The 21183-nt window shown below is 32.5% G+C and overlaps 2 protein-coding genes and 1 long non-coding RNA gene across 8 annotated transcripts in view; 2 read left to right on the top strand and 1 right to left on the bottom strand.

Annotated features, from left to right (window-relative positions):
• The window catches only part of LOC126754046 (cytoplasmic protein NCK1), a 42714-nt gene extending 38276 nt beyond the window's left edge, over positions 1-4438 (top strand). For all 3 annotated transcript variants that reach the window (XM_050465912.1, XM_050465911.1, XM_050465913.1), the window contains one exon: positions 247-4438. In XM_050465912.1, the coding sequence (XP_050321869.1) occupies positions 247-456 (210 nt within the window). In that variant the 3' untranslated portion in view covers positions 457-4438. The remainder of the gene's footprint in view (positions 1-246) is intronic.
• LOC126754054 (uncharacterized) overlaps positions 1-21183 on the top strand; it is a 155289-nt gene that overhangs the window by 46085 nt on the left and 88021 nt on the right. The window lies entirely within an intron of this gene.
• Positions 7841-21183, bottom strand: part of LOC126754039 (dual specificity protein kinase splA) — a 588793-nt gene continuing 575450 nt past the window's right edge. For 3 of the 4 annotated variants that reach the window (XM_050465896.1, XM_050465894.1, XM_050465895.1), the window contains 3 exons: positions 13358-13564; positions 12405-12757; positions 7841-12333 (listed from right to left, as the gene is read on the bottom strand). In XM_050465896.1, coding sequence (XP_050321853.1) covers positions 12295-12333; positions 12405-12757; positions 13358-13564 — 599 coding nt within the window. In that variant the 3' untranslated portion in view covers positions 7841-12294. Of the gene's footprint in view, positions 12334-12404; positions 12758-13357; positions 13565-13708; positions 13802-21183 lie in introns of those variants that run through there. The other variant, XM_050465897.1, reaches the window with a different exon arrangement.

Below are 21183 nucleotides of genomic sequence, written 5' to 3'. Positions count from 1 at the left end.
TGCCGTTAGATGTTTTCGATGGCTTTTCTACGCAAGCAGGATTTCCGTTAAAACAACAATAATAACAATTAGCCATAGTTTAATAAATTAGAACAAAGAAACTTTAAATTAATTTTAAATGTTACTGAAATAGTAGTTTGTATTTTTATCTTCTTACTTTTTATTTTATAGTTAGAACCCACCAGCACAACTATTTTAATGAGCATAGCTGTATATTAACATATGATATTTCTTTTCCACTTTCAGATGGGTGATTATTCGGTTTCTCTTAAGGCGCCAGGCCGCAATAAACACTTCCGTGTACATGTTGAGAATAGCATGTACTGCATTGGCCAACGTAAATTTCACACACTAGATCAATTAGTAGATCATTACCAAAGAGCACCGATTTATACGAATAAGCAAGGCGAAAAATTATATTTGGTACGACCGTTACCAAAGGCAAATGGCACGTAAGCAAACTACATTTGCGGCAGCAGTTTGGCATAATCCTCGTTATGCCAGTACATTACATTCATCAGAAAAACATACGCAACTACATACATACACACAACTCATCGATACTGGCCACTTTAGGAAGTTTGCACCTGTTGCTTTTACTGCTGCTAATACCGCCTGGCGGTATCCCAAACAAATTTAGATATTATTATATAATTTTACCGATACACGTAAATGTAATGAAATACGACATACATAACGGTTAATGTGTAATTGAAAAGCTACAGCAAGCGCTAAAACGAAGTAAGCAAATTTCAAAACAACAAAATGAAAAATAATGCAACAACAAACTTGATAACAATTAGAGAGGGATGAGTATCGTCAAATTATCACAATTTAAACCTTTGCTATTTTAAACTATAAAGAGCAAATTAATTAACGTGGATGCAACTACCAAAAAACGAAACATTTAAATTATATATATAAACTTATGAATCAATTAATGGATGCAAATATATATATTTATATATATTACAATAAATGAACGTAAAAAACTGGCACTTGCATAGTATTGTATTATATATTTTAGTTGATTATTATTATCATAGTTATTATCTTAGATTATTTGTTCTTCTTCAACTCTAATGAAGACAGTTTTGAAGAAGGCAAGCACGGAAAAAAGCGGGTTAATTCGATTTAAGTTGCTAACAATTTTCAAGTTGCCAGCATTTTCGACAATATTTGTTCGAGCGCAACATTACGCGCCGCAATTTGTGAACGCGTGCGCACTGAAATCTCATTGTTTATTGCAAACATATTTATAGATACGTATATTTATATTAGATTTAGAGGGAGCGATTGATTTTAAACATCAGATAGGTTTTTTTACAATATACAAGTGAACAAATATTTTGGTTGCTGAAATTATTTTAGATAGGTATGAAAACACAATTGACTTAAATAAATGCTTCACTGTTTATTGGCGCGACTAATTTGAGAGCAATTTTTAAGCGCGAAATTTGTTGTAAATATTTGTGATTAGTGAAAATACTATTTGAAGTAATGTTTTCGAAAATAAAATAGCTTTTTCTTAAATTCGACAAAAGGATTTTATTTCAGAAAATGCTTGTAATTTTTTTAATTTTTAAAATACTCATACTTATTAATTTGCTCATTTTCATAGAATATAAACTTTTTGTAACTTTGAGAAATAAATTTCCAAATTATTTCAGTTTTTCATGTATATATGTGACCACTCGAAAATTTAGTTGCATCGAAATTTGTTCTTGTACGTCTGAATACAAAGAAAAAAGCTTTGCAACAATGTCAAGCTTGTTTTGTAACTGAAATGAATGTAACGTCTAGAAAAAAATTACAAATTACACTTACTTACCGATTCAACCAGAGTTAGGTCTTCGGTAGAATTCATTTGTAGCGTTGGATTGCATATTTTGTTGGTTGATAGTCATTAAATATCTCTTTAATGTAATTTTCTACAATTATAACTTTTGTATATATTCATATAAAGGCTTTTAAACTAAAAGAAAGACGTAAAATGTATCGAAAAGATTATTGGATCCAGAAAGCAAGTAGGTCTCAAATATATTCATTAGGAGGATTTTTCGAATTTCTTTGACAAAATTCAGACTATGTTGACCCATTTTCTGGAATCGATTCTTTTCCTTTCGTAATATTAAAATGATTTATTTCAGTAGGAGAAAAATCGAATAGTTTTCTTTTTAAACTGTCTGATCGTTTAGTGAAGTCTAAGTAAACAAAATGTGAATATAATTTAGTGAAATCAAATTTAAAATCAAGTTTAATATGATTTTCACTACAAAACATTGAAGGCTTTGAATGCAAATGTAAAATATATTAAATTTGCTTACATATTTAATGTAAAAGCTTTTTAGGAAAGGTCGGAAAAAGTCATATAATGTCACAAATATAATTATCATATATCATATTTACAAAAGACAAAAAATCATACCATATGAGAAAATAACAAAATAATAAATGTATGAGGCCAGAGACTTTGCAAAAATGTAATGTGTTGACACATAAAGTATAAAAACGAAAAAACGAAAAAACGATTTTGAAGGGTTCGGGTTTATACTGCTTCGAATTTATGTAGCTTATCAGTTATAAAATTACGCCGCTTCTGTAAAGGAAAAAAAACAAAGAAATACTTTCACAAAACTCAAATTTAAAAAAGTTATTATTTTTTTACTATACAAAAAACCGAATACTGCGTACTCACAAACAGATCCCTTCATTTTCGGAGAGCTTGCACAGACATACTAGTATGTAGTAAGCTATATAAAGTAAATTGAAAAACCAAACAATACTTTATAAATACATAAACCATAAAATATTGTAATATGTATACTATACTATGCAAACAATATATATACGAAATTTCATTACTACTATATATTATTCAAAAACATGGAGAGGTGATGATTAAAAATGCAAATACATAAAATATAAAACACTGAAAATATAAAGTAAACATATTTTAAATAGAACAGACTATCGTAGGAAAATAAAAATAACGTTTATATAAACATACATATATGTGCTGTACTAGTATGTGTAAATGGCATTCGTGGTCTCATGCACCTATGTATGTACGTAGCTGCTCAGCTCTGTAGTCAACTATTTAGCACTAAAGCCACTAAGCAACGGAGCGCCACTACCCGCTTCTACCTTTCAATGGTAAACACTTTCGAACCAGCCCAGCTGCTTCATTTTATTATTAAATGTACTAAATTATTATATTATAAATATAAATAAGTAATACGACAAAAATAATATTCTAAAAGTCCCACTTGCGAATATAAATAGTTTAATTCTTAACTTTTAAAATATTTAAAAAAATAATTATTATAAGGTCGATAAAGGGTGCAGACGACTACTGCAGAATGTCGCAACCTAAAATATGGAAGAGATATGAGTTTCAGTAATAAATGACGAATATTTAGAAGAAATAATATTAATTTCGTATTTTTAAAGTAGCTTTTTTAATTTGTTTTAGTTTTTCACTGTGTTCAGAACGGAGTACATAGTCATTATTGATTGTATACCTACATAAATGCATACAAAGAAAGTTATTTATGTTATGAATTTTGAGTTTTTTAATTAATTGTTAATTAAATTGTACAGTTTTGTTTTTGTATTTTAATATAAAACTCTCTCTCTCTGCTCTGCGTTAAAAGTATAAAAAATATTTCCAAACATAATCTCTTCATTGCCGAATTGGCGTTGATGGCCAAGCGCTATGCTTCCATTTCTTAAGCATATCTATTTTTCAACAAAATATTAGGCAAATCATAATTGTTCGGCGCTCTTTGTAATATGTACTCTTTTTTTTAAACCATTCACGTGGTCGTGCATATTGCGCTGAAGAGCTCAACCGACTTAATAATAATACCGCAAGCAGTATAAACAGCCGTTTAGAAAACTTTCACCATTCACAATGTGCTGCACTTGAATACCTTTCTTATTCATGCTTAGCTATTGCTTTCACTATATATATATACTATATAACTAATATTTTTATATTTTTATGTAAGTATTGTAAAAAAAGTTTTTTATTTGTTAAAGAAAATGAAAGAAATTGTAAGCGAATGTAAAACAAAATAAATATAAATTAATGAATACATATACAACTAACATAATAAATATTATTAAATGACACAGTAAACCGAATTAGTACCATGTGTAGTTGTATCTTTTTTCTACTTATTTAATATGCGCAATTTTTTACTATGAATAATGAATGAAAAACACGAAAACTATAAAAAAATCACACTTACACACATGTGTAGAAGATATCGTGTGCAAGAAATAAATAAATAAAGCAAGGCGAAACGCAAAAATGCTACTAAGATATTAAAAGAGAAAATACATGAAATGAGTGAACAAACTAGAAATTAAACCGAAATGGAAATACGAATAATAAAAATGCAAATACATATGGAAATAATTGAAAAATAAATATTTGGCCTTTTATTTTATTCAATAAATGGCTCATAAGTAGTAGGTTTAAGCTTAAAAAAGTTATACATGCTTGATGAAAAAATTTAACCAACAAATCTCAAATCTTTTTGTAGTTATGATAGATTTCTTTGTCCAGGAATAATCACGGCGCATATATGTACAACAGAATATTTTAGTTAGTTAGTATTAGTAGAGGCTCAGAAAAATTAAGAAGTAAAAAAGTTAAGAATACGGAAAAGTTAAGCAGCTTTCAATCGCCACACGGAATCTTAAAATGCTGTAGTCTTTAACTGTTGCATTAATATTAGCAACTGTTTTAAATGAAGAATCTAAAGGCGAAGTGGGACAGTGGTAGAAAGTCTTCTTCGTGCCGTTCGTTGCGGTGCCAACTTTCACAAATCCTGCATTCCTAAAACAGTTTGCAATTGTCTCGGATTTTACATTGACTTTCCAAACTTTGCTTAAGTTTCGTATGGCATCCAGCAAATTTAATTAATTTTTTGAGACTTTTTCTATTTCTGATGTCATTTTAACTTCGAGATATCGATGTTTTATAAAAATTAGATTATAGCTTTTTGGCTAATAGATTGGCCATGGATTTTCATGTTTCTGAAGCTTCAATTGTGGCCCCATTTTGAAACCTAAGGCAAAGCATCTTTTTTTAGAGCAAGTCAAGGCTGTTTTCAAAATTCAAGCGTCGGTATGGAATACGCATTCTTAAAGCCTGTGATGAAGTTTTATCAAGCGACACATCAACAAGTACACCATTTATAAATGATTTGCGGACAGAAATGCATCAAATGGAAATCACAAATGAACAATTTTTTCCGTATGTCTTCCCGATAAAAGCAAAGCAAAAGCAACATTTTTTGAAAAGGGTGGGGGTGGCCCCGCCCTCTAACAAATTTTATGTACATATCCCTTAAACCACTTAAGCTACAGCTACCAAAGAACAAAATAAAACTTTGCACGAATAATGTCTCTAGTGTTTGCCATCTTATGACCAAAAAGTGTTGAAATACAATCAAAACTGTTCAATCACCTAAATAAAGAATATTTAGACTCCGGTACCTATAGTTGACTTTTTCTCGAAAATGTCAGACAATGTGTGATGTATACATATGTACAAAGTGCATTCCAAAGTAAACAGGACTTTTAGAATCTGGTGCCCCGGGTGGCGCCATCTATATGTTGACTGCTACGTTAGAATCTGCTATCTTTATCGATTGTTCAGTCCAGAGAATTTCATGACATTTCATTGATTGGAAGTGAAGTTATTGCGTTTTAAGTGTCAGTATGTTTGTGTTAACATTAAATTTTGTTTTAAAATTGGTAAAACTTTTACCGAAATGTTTCAATTGATGAAACAAGTTTATGGCGATGATTGCCTATCCCCGAAGTAGAGTGCAGAAGTGATTTCAACGTTTTCAAAGTGGTCGTGAGGATATAAGTAAATGACGATCAAAATGTGGGCCAATCAAAATCCGTGATCACCGAAAATTCCATCGAAACTGTGTGTGAAAATCAGCCAAAATCGTCATTGAAACCTCGATTTATCGCATTTTGACCAAACATTTGAGCTTACGAAAGGTGTGTGCACGGTTTGTTCCGTACAAATTGACTGACGACCAAAAATTGCTCAGAATCCAACATTCAAAGGACGATTATTTGACCAAAAATCACATTTTAACTATTAACCACTCCTCGTATTTACCTGATATGGCATCATGCGACTTCTTCCTTATCGGAAAAATGCATTGGCCCATGAAAGGAAAGCACCGGCATACTGGCGGTCATACCGGCCAACGAGCTAAAACACTCGTTCGACATGCTTTTGGACCGTGCAAAAAGTTGTATTGAAGCAGAAGGAGACTATTTTGAATAAAATAAATTGATTTTGCCGAAAAAACCATTTGTTCTGTTTTTTTAAGTCCTGTTTACTTTGGAACACACCTTGTATAACCGAAATTAAGGGAAATGGGTTGAATCGGACCAATACTTCTCTTAGCCCCCATATCCTTAATATAAAGATTTTCGAACGTCCGACTGACTTTTTTTATCTCAATGAAAATAAGAGAGCGCGGTTTACTATTATCGGTGTATCTTTGTGCCCAAAATAAATACATTTGAGAGGAAACTTGGCCTAGCCCCTATACAAATGTCATACTATACCTAATATCAGGATTTTCGAACATCCGGCTGATTTTACTCTATATGATTGGTTTTACTCCTTAAAGTATTTCCCGGCTTTAATTCTTGCCAGTTGAAAGAGTATAAAATGTTAGGTTTCACCCGAACTGAGCGCTTCCTTACTTGTTTCTTTTAACATATTCAAGTATAAACATAAAAAATTGAGAAATCGTTAGGCAACTACTTTATAGCAGTCGATAGTAAAAACCAAATGGTGACTGCCGACGTAATGGCCTGCGGTAGGTAATCGTTATCCACCCATAATAGAAAATTTTGTATGCAGTTGTGGAGCGGTAACTATACTCGATCTATTATAGATAAGTACGTAATAGGGAATATGATTACTTACAGTTAGTATTGAATCTAATCAGCGTCTCTTGAAAACCATATACAAACTGCAGTTTACCAGAAAAAGGGCATTTATAGTAAGTATGAGAAATCGAACTAGACACAAAATTTATGTAATTATATTTATTTATTTGTATACATATAGTTTCGTTATGATTTAAACTTTTGATTAATAATATAAATAAATACACTGCCTCAATTGCGACAGAGTATAAATGCGTATTGTTGTTTTGAATAAATGAATGCCTTTTCCACAATATGAATTTAAATACATAAAGCACAATGATATATTTAAATGAAATATTTCACACGTTGGCTTTTTAGTTATTGCAACAGATTTTTCAAATGAATTCGAAAGCAAAAATATATTACAGACACATAGTCATTGAAAACTTTGTAAGAATAATACTTGTTTTATTCGTGTACTTAACTAATTAAGGCCACAAAGCAGTTATATAATCCTTGCATAAGTAAAAAAAAATATTTTTATGTATATTAAATGTTAAAAAGCGGATAAACTCATGACATTAAATTAATTTGTTTTATTTATTACATTTGGAGTCAATTCGATCGATCACTATATACACCGTAGGTTTTTATACTTATGAACATAAATATTTCTAGGTTTGGTGTGCTTGTCCTTGATAAGCTAACTGTTGCTCACTAAAAAATATATTTTGTGGAGCTAGTTTTAATTTTGTTTCTATTAAGTATTTTACGCTTGATTTATCTAAGTTTTCTATGAGAATATTATACAACTAATTCTCCAAGATGGACGTTTTTAAATAAATCATACAAAGAACGTTAAAACTTTATTTTTACTACATAATTCTCCAAGATGGACGCTTAAAATAAATCATACTTTATGAACTGATTGAAAGGAATTGTTGTCGGACGAAAGAGTGTTGCTTCAAATTTCGAGTGACGTTCGAACTTTTAAACGATTTTTTTAAAAACCGTTTATAGGGACCGTTATTAGAAATAAGTTTATAATTTGTTAATCACGACCGCCAATTAAAGTCATGGCACATTGAGTGATAGTAATGTACTCTTTTAGGGTAACCGTATATATATGTATGTATGTACATATGTATATTATATAAATTTATAAATTTCGGAGTGGTTCTGATAAAATTGTAATTTTGGCAATAATGTCTCTCGCGTTTGAGGCTGGCACAGTTAGCGGTAGTTTCAAACGTGAGACGCGAAAAAGTAGCGTCATGCGGCATCAAACATGCTGCGCAGCGGGGGAGTAAGAACAATCGCACGCTCGAAGCGCGGATGTTGTAGATTACAAATTTATTGCGGACGTAGTTTTTAATGGATTATTCTCAAATTTATACAGTTCCAAAGAAAAATAGCTGCAAATGTAAAAAAAAAGATTTATAAAAATTACCTTTTGTTTATAAAAAACAGTCGAGAAAATTCAAGCTGAGAAAAAATGCTTTTCTTCGTTTACGCCATTGTTTAAAGGTGCTTTTTTTCGTAAGATGAAATTTAGAAATTTCAACCAAAATGTTTATTATTGAATCGAAACAAAAAAATACGTGTCCAATATCAAAGATCAAAAAAATGTCTTGTAGGAAAAACGTACATATGAACGCAAATTTTAGATGGAATGACCCATTTGTGACATTTTTAAATGTTTACATGTTTAAAAGTATGATAAATTGCAGATACCCATACAAGGAGAATAATTAAACATAAGATGGAATTTATATTCGACCCTATCTCCGTTGTCGTTTTAAAACGAATTCTTATTTCCATTGCTATTTGGCATTCCTGCTGGCGTTATCGACATTTATCGAAAATAAATTTGTATTCCCCATTTTGAAACGAATATAGTAACGACATAGTAGCAGTCGTTTCTAGTCGTTGTAGTATTTGAGAGCGAGATAGAAATGAGCGGCTATTTGAAGTGAATATAAAAATTCTAACACGAAGCAGTTTGATTTTAGTAACAGAAATGGAAAGAAATTTTGCCCATGCCAAAGTTTAAGAAAGAATGTAAAACCATTGAATTCAATATTTTTTGAAGGATTTTATCCAAACACTTAATTAATTTGCACCTTCATGTCGCGATGGCGTCATATCAACCGTAAGAGTAAAGGTGTTTAGCATGTACATATGTATATATGTACATATTTGAGGCATGGAAGGGCTTAAAGGGTTATATAAAGTTAGAAATTTCAAAAAATTTAATTTTTTATTTTATTTTCATAATGTACATATTTAAGAATATACGCAGAACAATTCATATCGTTCGGATGCATTCCAAACTTTAAACGGGTTTTTTTCTCAAAATGGTGTTTTCAAAGTCTGTACTCGAAAATGGCTAAGCCGATTAGTCTCGAATTTTAATACAAGCTTCTTAAATATATTTTTTAGTAATTAATATTTTTTTATAAACAATTTAGGCCCGAAATTTTTCAAAAAAAATTTTTTTTTTTTTTTTAATTTCAGAGGTTTCAGTTCAGAGATATAGTGGTCACCGCAAAACGTCTTTTATGAGAGCTCCCGGAGATCAACAGTAGGTCCTTTCCAAATAAATATTTTTACTAATACTCTGTCTTAAAATACAGTAAAAAGATACTATAATATGTAAACAAATTTTTGGATCAAGAAATTTAAAAGTTCTCTCAGTAAAAAATCTGGAAAATTCGCTTTTTTCGACCTTTTAACTGTATATAATTCGTTAAAATTCCAAATAAAAAGAAAACTATACTACAAAACAAATCTGAAGCAAGAGCTACGCAGAAAGAGTGATTATTATTATTGTCTTATTATACTTAAATCCAAAACAACAAATAACAACTTCAGATACAATGCGTTATTTTGTGTCTTTATTTCCACTATATAATTTCGCTAACTCTTCCTGGACTCTACGATATAAGAAGAAGGAACGGAACGATAACAACATGTAAGCGATAATTAAAACGACGACGACAACGGGAATAGGATCGATTACTTGTAACACTAATACACTTAGATTAATTTTTCCTCAATGATAATGAATGCAATTTCTCAGAAAATGTTGCAAATAGCTCCAACTTTTCTTTTTGTTGTTTTGTGGATTTTTATTAATTAGCATTTGCCTTTTTACATTGCTTTACCTCGGTTGATGTTCAACTGAAAAGATTACAGAGTCGTATTTTTGGCAGAGTTATGGCCTTACAGTGAGTATTTCTCTGTAGTGTAGAGACAGCTAAGAGCTTTCCATTTAGCGGGTATCTATTGGGTTTATTGCTACTAAAAATTTAGCAGAACAATCATCAATCGAAAAAACAATATACATACATATTTATCAGAATAGGTCCTTTAGTGGATTATTGAAAAGATAATAAATCTGTATTTTTTATTACTTCTTCTTGAAGGTAATAAAAAAGTTCTTGGACGGAAAGATATACAGGCATGTACTGAACTCCGATCGATAAGTTTGTTTACATCGAAGTGATCTTTTTGATTTCCACACTGTTAAATTGAATTTTGATTTCTAAAATGTCTTTTTGCGTTACTAAAAGGGTTCGAGATAGCATCATTTTTACTTTTCTGATCGAATGATATTGTCTGAAGTAGAAACTTATATCGATTCGAAATGCAGAACACACCTGCTAGATTTTCAGGTTCAAATTTTTAATATTTTTCAGAAACTACACTGTTTTATTTGTTATAACATTCAACGAGATAACTAACTACATGAATTTAAAATAAAACCAAAACAATTGACATTTTCACATGTTGAATATAATGTATGTGTGTATATTTCGTTAAGAATGTAAAATTAGAATTTAGTGCTAAGAAATAAAAAGGCTAAAGTATCGTAATAATATTGAATTGTTCAAAAACAAGCTAATATATAAAAAAAATATAAAAAGGGCGTACGTATTAACATACATTTATTTATTTTACAAAAGAGAAAACAAATTGTTTATAATTATTTTAAAATATACATAGATGTCAAAAAAAGGTAAGGATAAAATGGAGTTTCGAGTATTAGCTAATATGGTAAATAATCATACACACGCACATACAATAGTTTATATCTAATTTTCTTGAAAATAAATATTAATTAAGAAATTTTATGGTAGTTTAATGATCGTTTGAAGCATTTACAAATTTTTAAATCTAATTTTACACTAGGCAACAGCAAATAAATTTTATTAGCCCTTTAAAAAAATTATTAACATTTTGGTAACTATACAATGCCACAACTGATTAAAGCTTATTTATTAAATTAACTGTTTCGTAAAGCGATAATATATAGTCGTATGTGTTGTATGTAAGTTTAAACTCTTTTATTTTACATTTATGAAACCGCCTTTCTTCATATGAGATTTCTGCAAAACCTTCTACATGTTGTGGCTATCTAGTATTATTTTTTTCATAATAATCAAAATATTTCATTTATTTATGCAACGTTTCTATTTACTATTTAACATTTTTGATTTACATTTTACTTTTTATATTTGAAATTTACATTTTACTCGGTCGCTGTTAAACCTAAATATATTTAGTTTTTAGTTAGTTTGATCTTAAAGCATTTCCGTTTCATTTTGTTCTATACAGTTACTAGAGCATTTTTGTTGTAGGTACGTAACACTCTATGAATTTGTTCATTTCATTGGCCAGCAGAACTTTTTTCTCGTGTACGACAAAACTAAAGGGGCTCAAATACCTAAACTTTCAACTCTTTATTAGGTATGTATAAGTGTTTGTTTCGGTTTTCTAATTATATATGTAGACGAAGTTATGCACATTAAGTATCAGATTATGCATACATATTATTAGATGTAAATGTAAAAGAGCTTTCGCCTACTAAATATTTTATTTCGCATCAAATGGACTATTTTACGTAGTATTTATATATGTTTTAATATTTTTATTATTTCCTCTATTTAAAATTTATTGTTGGAGTTTCTTAAACTCCTGCTGAGCAAGTTAAATCGAGAGCAATTCAGGCAAATCATTTCTAGATCTTTTTGGTTGGTTGTCATAAAAAGTATCGTTATTAATTTCTTTTCGTATATATATGTATATATACATCTGTTATATATACATATATAAATTTCTTACGCACGGTCTCAATTTACATATATTTGGAAACAATTAATTTGGTTTAAAGAACATGATCAACTTTGATCTCAGCATTAAACTAATATTCTTCCTGGAAATCAAGTATGTGATTCGCGTTTGCAGGACCCCACGCTAAGCCAACATAATTCCATTTAAATATATAGGCATTTATATATAAATTGAGTAAGGATGCGCTTAGTAATTACGCTTTGGCTCCAACTCATAGCGATTACCGCAAATATCTCATAAGAAGGGATTATTGGTGCTCATTGCGCCGCTTGCCTGTAAATAGTAAAGCAAATAATTAATTAATTAAGGTACTTGAATTGTTGGTGGTAAAATTCGTTTCATACTGTAAATGGGTTGTTGAACGCTGCGCCGCCGCCGGCGCCAGTGGCCGCAATCGCCGTTGGCTGTAGTGCTCCTAGACCGAATCCACAACCGCTGGGCCCAGCCGCCATTACAGTGTGCGGAAATATAGCAGTCGCTGTGCCGGCTGAAGTTGCTGCATTACCAAAGCCGTTAGTATAATTGTAGAACTGTGCTGCGGCGCTTGGTGCATGTGACGGTATGCCATTGCCGTTCGATATCACTGTCATTTGACCAAAATAGTTTTGTGTTGCTGTTGGCGACGTACCGTGAGTGACAGCCTGGAACGGATTTGCCTGCTGATGCTTGAAGGGATTAACGCCATTACTAATGCCATCTAAAAAAAATTTGGATACGTATTAAAAATATAAAGAAATAGGTTTTATGCTGCAAAAAAATACTTAATAAAATGATTTAAATTTGTTAGCTCTCAATAAATAATTTTTTTTTTAATTGAAAATTAATACTACGAAGCATTACATTACAAAAAATATCATCAAATTTACAGTTTTTATTGGTAATCTTGAATGAATCTTGAAATGTCCAAACAGTTGACAGAGTCTAGGAAGTTTTGACGTTTAGCAATTGCTCTCTCATTTGCAGTGACAGATGAGTTGGGCATTTAATTCTTTGAAATAGTTTTGTGGATGTGGTCCGATTAGGGCCATCTACGAGCTCCGCCTTAATTTTTTGCCAAGGAACATGTGTACCAAGTTTAATCGAGATATCTCCATTTTTACTCAAGTTACAGCTTGCACGGACGTCGGACAGACAGACCATCAGTCACTCGGATTTCAACTTTTCTCGTCTTCCGGATCACTTTTATATATAAATCTATATGTATCTCGCTTAGACTTAGGTGCTACGTACCACCGTTAGGTGAACAAAACTATTATACTCTTTAGCAATATGTTGCAAGAGTATAAGGTTTACTTACTGTTTCCAAATGCGTCCACACTGTAGGCATTCACAACTGTGGCCGCTGCTTTGCTTTCTCGCAATTGCTCGTCCAGATCTTTGAGTGCCGCATACCTATCCTCGCTGGGTGTTGAGCTTAGTGTATTATTGTTATTGCTGTTGTGGCTATTATTATGCTGATTGTTCATCGTTCGAAAGTTGTTATTGTTATTGGGTATCGGTAGACCTATGAATAAATTAAAGAAAGTTTTAGCAATGTAGATAGAATATACAAAATTTAGCAACAATATGTTAGTCTTAAACAATTTGGACGTGCAAATAAATATTGACAAATATACTTAAATAAAGTTATAAGTAAATGTTTTTATACAAATCAGGGATTAATATCGCAATTGGCGTTTTCAACAGTAATTGCAGTAGTCGGACCAATATAAATTTGCACCAGGTAACTGAGGTAGGTAGCCTATAAAGGAAAATATTAGTTCGATAGATGTTAAATTGACGACAAACTACGTACAATGCACCAATTAGAACACTTTGATACAAAATAAAACTAGTTATAACAAATCAATACTCACTAAAAAGACTTTTTAATGAGTTTTACTACAAAAATATTTTCGATGACAATTGTAATTAACAACAAGTAAGGAAGGGCTAAGTTCGGGTGTCACCGAACATTTTATACTCTCGCATGATAAAGTGATAATCGAGATTTCATTATCCGTCATTTACATATTTTTCAAATACCGTATTTGTGTAAAGTTTTATTCCGCTATCATCATTGGTTCCTAATGTATATACTCGTATTATACAGAAAAGGCATCAGATGGAATTCAAAATAGCGTTATATTGGAAGAAGGCGTGGTTGTGAACCGATTTCACCCATATTTCGTACATCTCATCAGGGTGTTAAGAAAATATTATATACCGAATTTCGTTGAAATCGGTTGAGTAGTTCCTGAGATATGGTTTTTGATCCATAAGTGGGCGAGGCCACGCCCATTTTCAATTTTTAAAAAAAGCCTGGGTGCAGCTTCCTTCTGCAATTTCTTCCGTAAAATTTAGTGTTTCTGACGTTTTTTGTTAGTCGGTTAACGCACTTTTAGTGATTTTCAACATAACCTTTGTATGAGAGGTGGGCGTGGTTATTATCCGATTTCTTCCATTTTTGAACTGTATATGGAAATGCCTGAAGAAAACGACTCTGAAGATTTTGGTTGACATATGTAGCTATAGTAGTTTCCGAGATATGTAAAAAAAACTTAGTAGGGGGCGGGGCCACGCCCACTTTTCCAAAAAAATTGCGTCCAAATATGTCCCTCCCTAATGCGATCCTTTGTGCCAAATTTCACTTTAATATCTTTATTTATGGCTTAGTTATGACACTTTATAGGTTTTCGGTTTCCGCCATTTTGTGGGCGTGGCAGTGGGCCGATTTTGCCCATCTTCGAACTTAACCTTCTTATGGAGCCAAGGAATACGTGTACCAAGTTTCATCATGATATCTAAATTTTTACTCAAGTTACGGACGGACGGACAGACGGACGGACAGACGGACGGACGGACAGACAGACATCCGGATTTCGACTCTACTCGTCACCCTGATCACTTTGGTATATATAACCCTATATCTGACTCTTTTAGTTTTAGGACTTACAAACAACCGTTATGTGAACAAAACTATAATACTCTCCTTAGCAACATTGTTGCGAGAGTATAAAAATAAATTTTGACATACATATGAATTCAAACAACTACCATAGCCATTCTCTGTGATAGTATTCCATATCGTCATTTTCCTTTATAATAAATTTTATTCAAATCTACAAACGATATGCTAAATTTCTCGGCAATTACAAGACACAAACGCCCATAGTAATGGTAGGTCTAGTAAAAAGAAATCCATTATTTCAACATTGAATTGAAGATTTTTTCAGCATAGTTAGGATGATTCCATTTAAGTTTTGTTTTATGCTTTTGCATTAATGACGAAAAAATGGAAAATTCGATTTTCACACGCTTGTCTTGAGGCGAATTCATTCACCGTAGATACCAGCAATTTTCTTAGCTATAAACAGGAACAGGCAGTATTCACGTCGTGACACGCCTCTACTATAAGGACGATGTATACGAACATCCCAACTAAGCCCTCAGAGCCTGTCGGGGACATATCAATGTTATTGTCCTGAGATAACAAAAGTCCTCTCTCGATTGTTTTTTTCAGATGGTCCAATTGTTGAAAATATATATCCGAATTAAGAGTTGAAGTTACCGTTAGTGAGTCACTTTTCATCAAAAGAAACCGTCCGATTCAGAAATGGACCGATATTGTAATGATTCAGCAGCGATTCGCAGTTGGAATTTCAGCCTTCTTTCAGTGGTTCCTAAATGTTTTTTGAGCAATGTTTAGCTACTGGGCAATCGAAACAGTATTTACATCACCGTTGGAATCGATGGTTTCTATTAGTTTACATCTATTGGACAAATAATGGATTAATTTTTAATAGACCTTATATTGTATACAGAGCAAAAATTTGCCACTGCGCCTGCTCTTCCGAAAAAATTCATATTCATATATCATAAGAAGCTTAAGTATTGTCAAACTAAGTAGACAATAAGTAAGGAAGAATTTGGTATCTTGCTTATTTATGTGATCTTTATTTATTGAAGATCTTGTACTCATTTAGTTGTATTAATACGCTTCAGCGAAATTATAGGTATTAATATCCTCTTTAAAGGAGGATACGTATGTATATATTATATATACGTCGACATTGACATAGTTCAGCGAATTAAAAGACAATGGCTACGCTGGCTAGGTCATGCTCTGAAAGTCTCCGCCGGAGGAAGCAGAGGAAGGGGAAGACCTCCACTCCGTTGGAGAGACCAGGTGGAGAAGGACCTAGCTTTGCTTGGAATCTCCAATGGGCGCAAAGTAGCAAAAAAGAGAAGCGAATGGCGCGCTTTTGTTAACTCGGCTATAACCGCGAAAGTGGTGTCTACGTCAGTAAAAATGAAGATCCTCTTTCAAACTGATTTATGTGAATCAACCGAAGAGGCTAAATTTTATATGAGTTGATGTGGAAAACTTCAACCAGAGGATCGAAATGATTTACCTATATTAAAGATATGAGATTTAGACCATTTTCAGTCATATTTAGTGGCAAACCACATAATTTTCAAGGAAATTTATCCATTTAATTTGATTTGTGACATTGCTCAGGTATATTCAAAAACACATTTTCAAGCAATTTTACAAATACATATGTATGTACATATAACTCATACACTGAGTGACATATTCAGCATAGAGTTTGTTAGAATGATGAAAACCATTATATAGGAGTTTAGGTAATTCGTAGTCCAATATCACAAATTTTCGGCATCAAACTATGGTATATCCAATATTATATGTTCAATTAATTTTGTTAAGATATGTTACATATTGACCCATATATGAAAATCTTATATTAGGTATATGGGAGATAGGGGTAGTATTGAACCGCTTTTATCTATTTTTGACATTACCACATATTATTAACAGAAAAAATGAGGAATGAATTTCATTGAAGTACCTGACATACCATCATAACTAATGTCTACCGGATGTTTGGCCAGTTTTCACACGATTTTATTCATTTTAGGCTCAAAGGCGCATTGTAATTAGAGAAACACTCTCACTCGATTTCATAGCTCGCATATTGTCAATATATGCAGTATAAAGTCAGCCTACTTTCCTATTATGTACATATATGGAGACTGAGGGGATTACTGATCTGAATCGATTCTTTTTTGGCACACGGCCTTATTATTATATAAGGATTCTCTCTGAGTTTCTATTATATATCTCAACGATTGTGCTATATATTCGATAAAAAGTTCGAATTAGGAACTGTGGTCCATATATTCGGAAATTTGGGGCTTGAAAAGTTTGGGTCCGATATGGATAATTTGTGTTCATAAGATAGTACATATTAAAGGCATTATCAGTTTATTGGAAAGAGGAATCAGTTGTAATTTTCAATTGTGTTACATGAGAAGTAGGTGTGGTTGTAGTTCGATTTCCCTCATTTTCGTACTGTTACATAAGAATGACAGAGTATCGATTTTGGTTGAAATAGGACGAGCAGGTCCTCAGATAAGGATTTTCACCTAAATGTGGGCGGTGCAGCGTCCATCGGCAAATTTTGACATCGCCTCCTACAAAGTCCTCTCTTCTGATCTCGGTTGTAAAATTTTATGTTTCTGGCGCATTTATTTTCATTATTCAGAACCGTTATTTGGGGAGTGGGCAGGGTTATCATCCAATTTCATCGATTTTTATAATGTTGGTACGGATGATTGAAGGATTTGTCATAAGCGAATTTGGCTTGAATGGGCCTTATAGGGCCCACATGTCCCCCTTGTTACAGGGTTATATCTTAACCCAAATCACCCTGGGGTTGCCATATGGCAACGCGCGATAGTCTTGTTCGTGGTCGTGAGTGCATTGCAAAGTGAATACAAAAAATGAAGTGGGGAAAAACGTGAAATGAAAAAGTAAGTATATCTAAGATATCGAAGATTCGCGCGGTCGGGCTATGATAGTTGTGTTTTTGTGTAGTGATTGGAATATAAAATAACTCTCAATGATTTTTTTCTTGCATGTGTCCATATGGCAACGCCAGGCAGGTTAGGCCACTGGTATATCTAACATGGCAAGAAGCTTTGGATTTTTTAGAGGAATTGTGTTCTGATGATGAAAACGATGTTCCTACTAATATCCAGGCACTCTACATCGATCCACCTTATCAGGATGGGGATGTAAGAGGGGAAAATGATGGCGAGGATGAAGGTGGAGTTCCGGACAATGTATGCCCAGCACAACTTAAAGCCGGATGTGAAATTGTATTTGAAAATAGTACGCGAATGAAAACTAACGATTGTATTTAGAGGATGTCGATGACGAGGAACCTTATGACGATACTTTAGACGATTGTTTGCCGAGCTCGTCCAAGAAAATTTGTCGCCCAATTCAATCAACCACTTCCACCAGCTAACAAAGACAGCAAATATACTTGGCAAACCGCTAATACATTAGCAGTCCTTCCCATATTCCCTGAAACAAATTTCGAAGATTGTCGGGATCTTAGACCTCATCAACTTTTTGAGAAATTTTTCAGCGATGACTTGCTTGAACATACAGTGTCGGACAAAACTCATTGGACTAACTCGAGTCTCACACATGTTCCGTCATAACTTTTTACATATGTAGATGCATTAGAAGAATAATTTTTTTTGCAAAAGAAAGATCACATATTCTATATTAAGAAACAATGCAATAATATTTTTTAACTTTAATGTAAGATTTATAAATTATAACAGAAGGGGAAAAAGTAAAAAATTCGTGCGACATAACTCATTGGACTTTAGCTAAATATGAAAATAAATTAGTTTTAAATTAATATTTTACTGAGTAGCCATTATTATTTTGTGATTGCAACACTTCTTTTAGGCATAAATTAAATTTAATTACTAATATGTGAATCATTTATTCCATTCACGGCTCGTTTTAAGACATCAAGTAGCTTGTTTTTATAACCGTGGACCTGTTCCTCTTTAATTTGCCTGTTGACAATTTCCCATAAGTTTTTAATCGGATTCATGTCACGAAACTGGTCGGACCATCTTATAACATAAACTTATTATTCCAAAAACCAATCCTTCACAACGTTGAGGGTGTGCCTGGGGTCATTGACATGTTGAAACTGCCAATCAGGCTGCATTTTTTGGATAGCGTGAGGAAACATTTGGGCTTGCAGTATATTTTTATATTGGAACCCATCCATGTTCCCTTCTATTCTGTAAATTGGTCCTACACCCTGACCAAAAGCATTCCCACACCATTATATTACCCTACCATGCTTTACTGCACCTTGCAAATATCGACACTCTAAACGCTTCATGTTGGTCTTCGTATACCTGTCATTCCATCTGAGTTCTGCAAATTAAATTTGGACTCACCTGAAAACAATATCGGCTTCCATTGCTCTTCAGACCAATTTATATGCAGTTTCGCAAATTCCAAAGGTGCTAACCGATTTTTTTGGAAATATAAGATTTTTTCACTGCACGGAAGCTAAACAGACCAACATCAACGGCGCGCCGTTGTATTGTACGCGTATTCTCTCTTAGTTGTGAGTTATCTACAACATTGTTTGTTGATATCTCGGGATATTTTATAAACTCGCGCACTATTCGGAAGTCATACTTTACCGAATTGACTCTGGGACGTCCTCCAATATTACGTTTTTTAACGGTTCCTTCAGCTTTGTTCTTGCGTAAAATAGCAAAAACAGTTGTTTTCCCCAGAGAATAATTTTTTTAAAGCTTCTTTTCCACACATTTTTTGTGAATTTGCTTACAATTAATAATTTAAGTTCAGTTGAATGTGTTTTGTCTACTATTTTTATCAAAAATAATTTTTTAGTAGCATTATTCGGGACAACTTTAAATATTTCACAACACACTCGTTATCATTAAAATAAACAACTCGAATAAGTGTGATCTACGATTTATAATAATTATAATTATTGTAAGTACCTGCAAAATTCTTTTCCCGCCAGATAACGGTAAATTAATTCAATGGAAGTGGTTATTTCGATATCCAAAGTGTTAGTCCAATGAGTTATGTCGCACGAATTTTTTACTTTTTTCCCTTCTGTTATAATTTATAAATTTTACATAAAAGTTGAAAAATAAAATTGCATTGTTTCTTAATAAAGAATATGTGATCTTTCTTTTGCAAAAAAAATTATTCTTCTAATGCATCTATGTAAAAAGTTATGACGGAACATGTGTGAGACTCGAGCTAGTCCAATGAGTTTTGTCCGACACTGTATATGCAAATGTTCGAATTTGTACGCTACGCATCATCAGAAACGATACGAAGAACTTACTATAGATGGTAATGACGAAGTAATCTCTATTTTGATTTTATGATATTTATGTATATTTAACACTAAATTTACGTGTGTTCATCGCAATTTTGATAGTAACTGGCTACACTTCTACAGGAGCCTTTCGAGACATGTGGAGCTGCGATGATGACGTTCAAAACGCTTGCAAAACATCTTGCTTCTTTATAGATCCGCTAATGAAAATAAGTCATTTAAAGATTTTAAGAGAAGTAGCCATTTACTACTGCAAGCACTACGGCGTCGAACTGAAAAAGTTCCAAAAAACCTCAAATAAACGAATTGAATCCGTAACGATTGTCCTGCGCTATGACAGGACTGATCACCTTGTGGTTCCAATTGGAAATAAGAGGCGATGTGCAGGTGATGTATGCGAGTCCATCGTGCGAACAGCCTGCAAAAAATGCGATGTTGAACTTTGTTTGTCTGCTTCGAAGCATATCATACAAAAATGTGAAAAACCAGGATTTTTCAATAAAATTTTGTATCATCTCAATGATATTTAATAAAATGAATTCATTATTTTTGATTTTTTAATAATATATAATAAAGTGAATTGAAAATTTTTGTTTTGAAGTTTGATTTTTGGGGGTTGCGGAATGATTTTCTACATACATATATGTAAACCAGTGGCCTAGCTTACCTAGCGTTGCCATATGGCAACAGGACATTTCAAGGACCCTGGGTTCAGGACATAAAATCTAATGTTACAGTTTTTTTTAGTTTACCCAAAAGGATACCGCAAAAAAAAATCTTTTCAAAATTCCACAAAAAATTTACGTAGGGTGATTCGGGTTAATGTAGTGTTTTATTATGGCACTTTATATGTTTTCGTATGTTGTAAGCGTGAGAGTGGTTCGATTACGTCTACGACTAGTTGGTACTCATT

This window comes from Bactrocera neohumeralis, chromosome 3, assembly GCF_024586455.1.
Source record: "Bactrocera neohumeralis isolate Rockhampton chromosome 3, APGP_CSIRO_Bneo_wtdbg2-racon-allhic-juicebox.fasta_v2, whole genome shotgun sequence".
In the NCBI taxonomy this organism is placed as follows: Eukaryota; Metazoa; Arthropoda; class Insecta; order Diptera; family Tephritidae; genus Bactrocera; species Bactrocera neohumeralis.
The sequence above is the reverse complement of the archived record's forward strand: the minus strand, read 5'-3'. Positions and strand labels throughout refer to the sequence as shown.